Genomic DNA, 10441 nt, shown 5'->3' with positions numbered 1-10441 from the left:
GGAGCAATCCAAGCTCCTCAGCCAGGGTACAGGCCCTCAGTGGTTGGTCCCTCATTTCTCCCAGTGCCTCTCCCACCCCCAAACCTCTTACATTTCCACCCATGAACTGCACTCCCCGGCCCTGGGGTGCCAGCCCCCTGCAGGAGGCTGATCATTGCCCAGGAGACAGGGAGCAGGCAGCTGGTGCCCTCGGGTATTTGGGAACAAGACAGGACACGCTCTGGAGATTTGGGGGGCCTGCTTTATTGCTCAGCCTCAGGAGCTGTGCGCTCTGTATCTGGGGCACAGATGAGTGGTGGTCAGAGTTCCACTTCGATAATCCAGTGTCTTTCTTCTCCCGCCAGGACTGCTTCTGGGCAGAACCCGGAACAGCCAGACTTTCTCCTTCAGGTCTCAGGAAGATGTAGTTTTCAGAGTCCATGATGCAGAGCTGTAGCTCCAAGCAGCTGCCAGTCCCCCCTTCTGCGCCCCCAATCCACCCACGGAGTACATGGGAATTGGGTGGGTAGGGGAGTGGCAGCCAGCAGACTGGGCCTCAGCCAGGATGTTGCCACCACTCACTGGCCACTAGACGTGGACTGGGTTTGCAATACAACCCACACTCAATGCTCCCCGCTCCAGGAGGGCCAGAGGTCAGGATAGGAAGGGAGCTGGAAAGGGGGGTGAGGTGGGATGTCAAAGGGAGGCCCCAGTGGAGCTCTGAGCCACAGGCCGAGCCCAGAACGAAGAAATCTATGTGACACCTATCACATTTGATCACTGTTCCAAAGATAATGCCCACTAAATGGAATGTTAATCAAATAAATACACTCAATAAATATTCAAGATTGGTGTCCTCCCCCAGGGAGGTGATGTAGCAGAGCAGGGGTGGGCGAGTGCCTGAGGTCTCAGCCTCAACTCTCCTGGGAGGAGCAAGGGCACGGGCGGGGGTCCTGGCTTCCCTGTAGTCTGATGCCTGCATATTCTGTCTTCCAGGTGTCCTCACTCTGGGCAGACAAGTCTGGTGCTGGCCTCAGGGGCCAGGATGGGCCCACTGGGCCCTGGTGGTGCCCAAACCACTCCCACTCCCAGGAGGGTCTCTCTCCTCCTCCCTAACTCCAGGTGACCTAGCTGCTGCTATTGGGAGGTGGGGGGTCTGAAATCCACCCCACTGCAGTCAAAGGAGGGAATCCAGGTCTGGGGTAGTGCTCAGACTGAGCTTCCACCCAAGCTGTGGGAGCTTATCCACAGAGGAGGGGCCAAGACGGGGGAGGAAGGTGAATAGGTTATGCTGAGGGACAGCTTTCTGAGGAAGCCCAGTTAAGTGACTTTATGACTACAAAGAATCCTAAACATATCAGTTTCAATCCTGATACAAGTTAGTGTGTTGCTTTTTATGTGTGAATGTTTTTCCATTACTTCAACTTTTTCCTAAGTTTCATATCTATGTGTGTCTGAAAATTAAAGAATCCCAGGAAAGGCCTTTGTGACGCCCTGATCGGGCCTCTCCACCTCACAGGGGAGGAGGCCCACGGAGGCAGAGATGCTTCCCAGAGTGCACAGCAGGACAGTGGTAGAGCTGACTCCCCACCCAGGGCCCCCTCCCTGGTCCAGCCCGCCCCAGGCTTGGAGCATCCCGGGTTGAACACCCCTTCTCCAGAGGACATGCGGCCTTTCTGGGGCTGCCTCAATTGTAAAAGCCCAGCCCCACTCTTGTCAGCTCCTGGCTGGGATCTGCTTGGGAGGGGCAGGGGGCAGTCTGAGGGCTGGATATCTTCTGCTCCAGCCTGACTTAGCTTGGGGCTTCCCAAGGCCCAGACGGGATGGAGAAGGCATAGCTCCTGGAACCAGGCAGATCCTGGGGGAGGAAGCAGGGAGGGACCCAATACAGCTGTGAGGGTGGGGACAAAGGGGTCATCAGGGACAGTATAGCCAAAGTCATCCAGAGAGATGGGGGACCTGAAAAGCACATTACATGAAGGGGTCACCTCCTTGCTGTGGAGAGCCCCCCCACCCCTTCCCATACCCTCCCTGCAGAACCTCCTTGTCCCTATCTCTGCCCTGGCCACCCAGCTTACTTTAACTGTCCCTCTATCCAGTTAGTATCTCATGGCCCCTGTGCCTCCAAACTGCCCTCACTCAGAAGAGATTCTGCATCTCCGGCCACCTCCTCTGCAGCCTGCAAACCTACAACCTTGGCTCAGCCTGACAGGTTTCCCCGAGGACCCTGGTCTTCCCTCAATCCAAAACCAGGCAGGAAGAATATAGGTGCTCTGCAACCTTTTTTTTGCCAAATAAATGAGTGCCTGAATCTAAACACGAACGCTTAGGGTATGTGGGTGGCTCAGTCAGTTAACATCTGCCTTCAGCTCAGGTCATGATCTCAGGGTCCTGGGATTGAGCCCTGCATCAGGCTCCCAGCTTGGCGGGGAGGCTGCTTCTCCTTCGCCCCCCACCCCCAGCTTGTGCTCTCTCCCTCTCAAATAAATTAAACAAATAAACAAACAAACATGACTGCCTTGCCCGTTCTCTTCCTACACATCAGGCCCCTTTCCCACCCACAGGGTCTGGGCCCTCCGTACCTGGGGCCAAAGTGGCAGTGGTCACTCCCACAGGAAGCGCACGTACCAGATGGTCTCATTTTTCAGCTGCGGCCCAAAAAGGGGGTTCAGCTGAGCCAGGATAGTGATGAGCCAGCTGCCAGGGACAGCACAGTGAGGGTAAGCCAGGACACAGAAGGAACCCCACCCTCTGCACCCTGCACAGCGTCTGGTCACGTGCTCAACCCAGGAGATATAGGGTCTGTGTTTCGGACCCTATAGCCACCTACACTCCAGCGAGCATGTGAGCTCGGCCTGGGGTTTGTGGGAATGGGCTTAAGTTTGGCTTGATTCCATGTTTTGTAGATTTATAAGGTCCACGTTGGGGCTGGACTCTGGGGTAAGAGAAGTAAGACAGCCTACAGGGGCACGCTGAAAGTGACTCCCAGCTGTGCCCCAGTACATCTCTGGTCTGGGCCCCCCAGCCTGCACCTGGGAGCAGGACAGGGCAGGTCTGATGGGAAGCATGTCAGAATCACCTACTTTTAGGAGCAAGATGAAGGAACCACCTCCTATGAAGGGCTAACAACCAGAGAGCCCCACTCTGAGGCCTGCTGGAGACAGGAGAGGAGCTGTGCTTCAGGCCAGTGACCTTTCTGGGCAGGCTGCACATCTCGGGGTGGAGGGACGGGGCCCCACAGTCATGACTGTGTGCCCACAGTAGCTCTACTCTAGAGCTCTAGAGGCACATTCACGACTTCATATGCCTGAAATAGGTGCCAATGGTGCTCTATCTGGATTTGCAGGAAGGGTCCAGCTGTTTCACCTGAGTGCCCCCACACAGTCTGTCACGTGGCTGACGCCCAGTAAGCTGTCAGAAATCACAGCCTGCTTATCATCAGCATTATTCCCGAGCGGATGTTTCATAAACGTTTAATTTCTAGGCCTAGCATGTTCCTTCGCTGCCCCACCTTTCAGGCTGTGTGTACCTGCTCTGCAGGCAGTCTCCTCTTTCCCATGTGTCCATTTGGTGTTTTTAATTACCCAACACCCTATGCAGATGCCTGTTCCCAGCCGCCACCCTCTCCGTCCTGGTCTCTGAGCCAGTGAACCCCAACCCCTCTGAGGCCCTCCCCAGCACCGATGAGGACATTCTGCTAACCTTAGGGACGCTCTGTCTGGGGAGAATTCTGAAAAACTGTACACTTCCATATATGTAAGCTGCCGTCTAAGAGTCATCATTATTTTTAAGAAGTTTTATTTTTGGTTGTTAATAGGAGGTAGGAAATATTTAACATTAGATAAAGTGGAGAATTGGCTAACAGGAATAAATAGTTCATGATCTAATTAGATAAAACAGGTTTTAACTATAAAACACACCCCAAATCTGAAAGCACTCACATACATTTTTTTTTTAGATGTGGGCCTTTTTCTACGTATTTTGAAAAATCTGGCAGTCTTGAAAAGTATTCCAGTTTCTTTTATTTCTTAACTTTTTAAAGTTACTTTTATTAATCAATTTGCTATTCCAGTTACTTTTAAAACCATCTGTTACCTTTTAACGAATCAGTAGTTCATCACTATTACCTGCCCTATTTTGATTGTTCTGAATTCAGAACAGCCCAACTATGCCAAGCATAACTCATAAAAATAGTGTGGGACCCAGGATGGTGGGAAGCCATACAGGCTTCCCAGGGCTTGAGGGAGAGGCTTCCCTCAAAACCAGAACTTGGACTTATTCCCTGGTTTGGCAGGTAGGATGATTTAAACATGGAGTAAGGTGACATGAAAGGACTGGGGGTAAAAGGAGGAGGTACTACCATGAATGGCACTTTTAGGAAGAGAACATCTGGACATTGAGGACCTGGATGTTGATTCCCTAACCCTGTCCAGGTCTTGAATCCCTTGGGACTATTCTATATCCCCAGGGCCCTCCTCCTAAGTGTGAAGACTCCCACCCATCTGGTATTTCAAAACTGGCCATATCACAACCACCCAGGAGCATGTATTAAAAATATGAACTCCTACGTGCAGACCTTGAAAACTGTGATTTAGTGGGTCTAGGGTGTGGCCCTGAAAGCTGTGTTTACAATCCCTCCAGGAGATCCTGATGCCCAGACTGACCTGGCCTACTACATTCACTTCACTGCAGCCTCTGGACGAGACCAAGCCTGTTCAGGTGACACATTTGGAACCAGACCCCAGAGTCCATGATTTCCAGCCCATCGCTCTCTGCCATCTCAAACCACCTTATTTCCTAGACTTTCTAGACTTAGCCTTTCAAAAGTGGAATCTGTCACCACCAGGACAGAGGGAAGAACAGGGCTCAGGAGAGGAGGGAGTTGGGGAGCAGTACTTACAAGAGGTAACAGCAGACCGCGGTGGCCACCAGCATGGTGATGATCACTCTGCAATGTAAGAGGTTGTCAGGTCAGGATGGGCAGAACCAGCACCCTCTGAAGGCCTGGCCAGGGCCCAAGAAAGAGCTCCTGGTGTTGGCCCCTTACCTGTTGTCTTTCCTGATGCCACCTGAACACAGGAGGCGGAGTTCTATTCAGGGTGAAGATTATAAGATGGAAGATAAAAACTGTTAAGTGTCACCTCGGGGGAAACCCACCCTGCCTCATCCAAGTCGTGTTATGAACTCCCTTCATCTCCCTTCTCCAAAACCCACTTTTTCCACCTTAACACAGCAAGCCACCGCTTTCTAAGAGTGGTCTCTGGAATGTCAACTTCATTGGGTAAGGGGATGGAAAACAGAAGCTGGCAAGAAGCAAGGAGACCAGGAACCATTTCTGAGGCAGCAGGGAGAACATCCCAGGTGGCTCAGCAGTTTGGCGCCTGCCTTTAGCCCTGGGCCTGATCCTGGAGTCTCGGGATTGAGTCCCGCGTGGGGCTCCCTGCATGGAGCCTGCTTCTCCCTCTGCCTGTGTCTCTGCCTGTCTCTCTCTGTGTGTCTCTCATGAGTAAATAAATAAATAAATCTTTAAAAAAAAAAAAAAAAGGGAGTAGGGAATACCTGTGTCCACACAAGGAGACTTGGAGACAGAAGCTTAAAATGCAGCAGAAAAGACTTCAGTTAGAAGTCACCGAGGTTTGCGGAAGAGGTGAGACACTAAAATGGTTCACAAAGATCCACCCAGCAGATCTTGAAGAACAGAGACAGTGCCCGCACACGTCCAAGCAGCCTCCCACCAAAGCTCAACCTAATCCAAACCAGGCCCCAGGACCCCTGGTCTAAAGCACCTGAAGTCAGTGCCAGAGAAATTACACTTGACCCGCTCCTTCCACATTACTGAGCCTGTGGGCTAGTGCTGTGCTGGACACTGGGGTCCACTGTGGTGAAGAAGACAATCCTCCACCTAGGGGAACTTGTAATCAAGAGGAGAGGGCACTTCGTAACTGAGATTAATATGATGCAGACGCTGCTAAATGATGTGACAGGTACAGAAATCTGCTAGGGGCCCTTTAAAAAACAATAATACCAGCGGAAAATGATTCAATGCATAATATGTGCCATGCGTTTCCAAGCATTAAGTGGGGTAACCCTGAGGGCAGCCTTAAAGGGCAGGTACCACCATCATCCACATTCTTCCCGTGGAGAGAGCGAGCTTGAGGGGGTAACATTCGCTAAAGGTCACTGCCTGTGAGGGGTGGACAAGCCTCATTAGTGGCCGGCCTTGGCCTCGAGCTTCTCTGGCCGGAGAGGGGGAGGGCCCTTCACTGCCTCCCGTGTCAGTCGGCTCCCCACCTTTCTGAAGCACCGCCGGCTCCGCCCTCGGGCCCCGACCGCCTGCCTGTCCCGAGCTGAACGCGGTCCGGGCGGGCCTGGGCCCAGTGCTCGCTGCGCCGGCCGCCGCCGGGGAGGGGTCCGCAGGGCGGCCGGGCCCGCGCGCCATCCTTACCCGCGGTTCGGTCCTTTCGGCACGAACCAGGGCCCGGCGATGCCGATGAGGCCCCAGAACGTGGTGAAGATGATGACCGGGAGGGCGAAGGAGTGCGCCGTCATGGCCGGGCGCGGGACACCCAGGCCGGGTGCAGGGCTGAACCGCCGGGGCTCCGGAGCGCAGGTCCCCGCCGGGCAGTGGGCGCCGAGCATGCGCAGCAGGATCGGGCCGCCCGGGGGAGCGCGCGCCGTCGCCCCGCGCAGGCGCGAGCGCGTCAGCCGGAGGGGGCGGGCTTTTCGAGCCGCCCGATTTCGCTTTGCTGGGCTTCATAGGCTTTGACCCGCGAGGCCCATTGGACAGAGGCACGTGTCCAAATAAACTCTGCTTTATTCAGGTAGCAAAAGGCTGAGAATCAAACATGGTTTTTTAAACCTCGTTTGCCCATCTTTGAAACCAGGAGAGGAGAGGACACCCCATTGCCAATCACCCCGAGTATCCTCGGGAGACAGACACCTGCATGAGGGATTGGCCAATCCTCACGCCCGTCTTGCTAAATACTTAGCACCCTAGGAACTCATCATGGGCTGGCGAGAGAAGCCAAAGGTCTGGGGGAGGTCACACTGTCCAAGGTGCCTGGCGGGGTCCCTCCCTCCCACCTGGTCTCTATGGCTACTGGAATCAAAGCATCAGTTATAATGCAGGTTAACTCAGAACGTCAGACCCTGTGGGCATCAGTTATGGGGTGGGGGCGGGGACAGGGGATGCCAGGATCAGAACGTGGAGATGCTATGAGGGTTACCGGAAGGGAGGAGGGTGGAGGCATAGCTAGGACTCCAGGCAAAGGCTTGCTCCGACTGCTCTCCGTGCCCTTCAGCTTGTTTTCTGGTGAGGCAAAAATAGGACGCCGCTCCAAAAAGGTATCTCCAGGCCCTGGATTTGAAATGCAGCAAGTGTCTTGAAACAAAACAAAGAGTTCTGGCGGGGTAAGTGTCTCTGGGAAGGGAGTTCACCCTGTGTCAGCCCTGGATCCTGCACAAAAAAAAATGGGTAGGCCTCTTTGCCATTAGCTAGCATGCCTGTGCCCTTCAAGAGACATGGATAGTGCAAATCTCTACAACGAACAGCATTTTCATCACCCCCTCCAAGGGGCTTGACCTTCTCTCAAAAGCTGGCACTGGAGGCCTCCTCAGTACATGGATGTGGAGGCTGGATGCTTCCCTACCTGGCTTCCACCCGGGTGCCTAGACCGGCCCAGGGAACTGTGTGTGTGGAACTCACACACAACACTGCTTGAGGGACTGGCCTCATGCTCTGAGGATTCTCAAAGAATGGAAGAGGCCGTTGGGGGGGGGGGGGGGGGGGCTTGCCAGAATCACCTCAACCTAGAGACTGGGTGCAGGTGACAACTCCCATTTCAAAGGGTCCTTCTCTCTTCCATCCCACCAATTCACACCCACAGCACTTTGCCTGGGGCAGATTCCTGAACTCTCTATAGAATCTCATGTGAATGGGGAAGGGAGGCCTAGGCTCCCATCTCCAGGGCATGGACAGAGCTGTAGCTCCAAGGGCCCACAGTATACCCCAGACCCCAGACCAGGGGGCTAGGAAAGAGACATTTCCACAGGCTAAATAAAAGGCAGAGAGTGAGAGCGAATCCCTGGCCCAAAGCTGAAGAAAACAGGAAGGCGATGGCACTAAGGCAAAGTTCTAAGGGTGGGTGATGGGAAGGGCAAACTGGAAACATTGGGAACTGGGGCCCATTGTACAGGGTGATGGTGGATACCAGCATCTCAGGAGCTCTCAGCACCCCCTAGGACTGGGAAGAGGACAGAATGATGGCTGAGGGTCAGACACCTTGTTCTTACAGCACAGGGCAGGGACCCCGGGAGCAAGGCTGGGATGTAGCACCACTTCCTGCCTAAGAGGAGAAAGGCAGGGGCAAAGAAGCCCTTCCCTCTCACCTCCTCTTGTTCCCCACCCCTGCTTAGGAAGGTGGGACCTCAGCCCCATATCATCCCCACCAGATAAGCAGCCTACAACCTGCCAAAATGCAGCTGCCATGGAGGGAAAAGTGCTTTACTTCCAGGAGGAAGGGGAGAGGGAGTGAGGCTGAGTGGGAACCTAGTAGTGCAAGACACCCTCTGGGGCCTCCAGGGTAGTGATCCTCAAGTCTCAATGGGCTCACAAAGGTCCTGGAAGATCTAGTGGGAAATGGCTCATCACTGAGCCGCTGTCCCCAGAATCTGATCAAGCTGGGATGGGGTGGAGCATATTTAACGAGACCCCTGATGATGCCCAGGCTGAGTCCCAGAGCAACTTCAGGAAGAGCGGACTCAACCACCAGGCTGATGGCACTTTTAGGGAGCACTGCTTCCCACACTAAGGACGTCGGTAGCAAGGGACAAGGACAAGGGCTGAAGGCAGCTAAGTCCACTCTGTGCAGCCCGAGGTCTGTCAGGGAGCTGAAGGTGCTGTCAGTCTTATGGCAGACCAGGAGCCAGCAGGCACTTGAATTCTCTGCTGCCATGTCATGGACAGGGAAACCGAGGCACAGGAAAGAGGAAGGACTCAGATTAATTACGGTTGAACCTCTGCCTGCGCCAGGGCTGGGGCTGGATCCCAAGCCTCCCCAGTGCAATCCTGGGTGTATCTACTCCTTAGGAAACCGGACTTATGTCAAATCTAAGTGCTGCCACTAAGTGCAGACTCCCTCTGGGAAGGACTTTCCTCTATTGTCCTGGGGCTATAGGACGCTGACCTCTCCTGTCTACTTTGTGCAGAGGGTTTTGCTTGCCTCATCCTGAGGGAGGCCCTGGGAAGAGGTAGAGAATTTTTCTGATGCGAGTCTCTCGTTTGAAGTTGAAGCTTCCTGTGTCTGCCATGGAGCCACAGTGACAGATCCCAGAGCCAGGCCAGTTGTACCCTAGAGCCTGGTCATCCTCTGCTCCTCACTGAGGCTGTGTGCAGCCTCCCTGGGATGCTCCCCAACCACCCAGGGGGCTGGGATGCTCCTATAAGCCCCTAACCCAAGTCTCTCCCACTTCAGAGAAGTCCTCTTACTACCAGAACTTGGGGTGAAATCTTTCATGATGAGATCATTTCTTGAAGCACCCTAAGAATGAATTTGAGATATTTGCCTATGTAAGTGCTATTAGGTCACCACTGCTTAGAGAGGGACCATGGTAAACAGGTTTGTGCTCCTGATGGGTGGTGGGCTTAATTCTCTTGTCACTGCCTGCTCCTGGTGCTTACAGAATTCCCCTGAAAATGATTCTGGGGCAGCGGAGATTCTGCAGAGCCTGTCACCATGATTCCAAGGGGCATGGCAGCAGGGTCATCTCCAAGGCAATCCCTAGGACTCCTGCTCCTGCATGAACTCTCTATCAGGACAGCTCAGGAGCCCCTTGGCTGGTACAGGGCTACAGGAGGCTGTCGGGAGGGTTCATGATGCAGTCCTTCAGGATCTCCTCTGGCTCCCTGTAGGATGGAATAGGTGGCTTCTGGGTCACAGCCTCCTCCATATAAAGCGCTCCCATCTTCTCCTTCCTGAGCCCTGCTCCTTGTACAAGAGGAAAGAGAACCCACTATTACACCAAGGGGAAACATATCAGACAACGACCCCTTTCCCACATCCAACTCCACCCCAACATAGGCTTGGTGAGATGGGATTGGGGCTGCTCTTGGCAGGCCTCATCTAGTCCTACTCTGGTCTTCTCTCACCCTAGGGCACTGGGTCTCACCTGGGGTGCTTCTGCCATCTGGGAGACATGTGGCAATGCTTGGAGATACTTCTGATCGCTACAACTGGGTGAGTGCTATGGGGACCCAGTGAGTCAGGGGTGCTGAAGATCCTACAACACATGGGCTGGGCTTCACAACGAGGAACCATCTGGCCCTCCATAGCAACAGTGCTGAGGTTGAGAACACAGCCTGGGAAGGAGGGCTTTATCATATCAAATGGATACTGTCCTTTGTTTTTTTCAGATGTACTCATCCCACTGCCCCTATGCGAAGATACCCAAGGGCGTCTTTCTC

The 10441-nt window shown here is 53.9% G+C and overlaps 2 protein-coding genes across 2 annotated transcripts in view; both read right to left on the bottom strand.

Annotated features, from left to right (window-relative positions):
• Positions 1-221: 221 nt before the first annotated feature.
• On the bottom strand, positions 222-6645 carry ATP6V0E2 (ATPase H+ transporting V0 subunit e2). The gene is made up of 4 exons (XM_025453402.3): positions 6425-6645; positions 4880-4927; positions 2562-2676; positions 222-1938 (listed from the first exon to the last, which is right to left on the bottom strand). The coding sequence occupies exons 1-3, from the start codon at positions 6616-6618 to the stop codon at positions 2583-2585; spliced, it is 336 nt and encodes a 111-aa protein (XP_025309187.3). The 5' UTR covers positions 6619-6645; the 3' UTR covers positions 222-1938; positions 2562-2582.
• Positions 6646-6775: 130 nt separating this feature from the next.
• ZNF862 (zinc finger protein 862) overlaps positions 6776-10441 on the bottom strand; it is a 37755-nt gene continuing 34089 nt past the window's right edge. Inside the window, exon 9 of the mRNA XM_025453397.3 lies at positions 6776-9965. Within this exon, the coding sequence (XP_025309182.3) occupies positions 9826-9965 (140 nt within the window). The 3' untranslated portion in view covers positions 6776-9825. The remainder of the gene's footprint in view (positions 9966-10441) is intronic.

Source organism: Canis lupus, chromosome 16, assembly GCF_003254725.2.
Source record: "Canis lupus dingo isolate Sandy chromosome 16, ASM325472v2, whole genome shotgun sequence".
NCBI lineage: Eukaryota > Metazoa > Chordata > Mammalia > Carnivora > Canidae > Canis > Canis lupus.
The sequence above is the reverse complement of the archived record's forward strand: the minus strand, read 5'-3'. Positions and strand labels throughout refer to the sequence as shown.

What these genes read in the sequence shown, in the direction of transcription:
- ATP6V0E2 (XM_025453402.3), bottom strand. Translation starts at nt 6,618, where the DNA reads ATGCTCGGCGCCCACTGCCCGGCGGGGACCTGCGCTCCGGAGCCCCGG. An exon ending in CCGAAAGGACCGAACCGCGG is followed by an intron (nt 4,928 to 6,424) that starts GTAAGGATGGCG and finishes CTTACATTGCAG; the next exon opens with AGTGATCATCACCATGCTGG. An exon ending in GCGGTCTGCTGTTACCTCTT is followed by an intron (nt 2,677 to 4,879) that starts GTAAGTACTGCT and finishes TGTCCCTGGCAG; the next exon opens with CTGGCTCATCACTATCCTGG.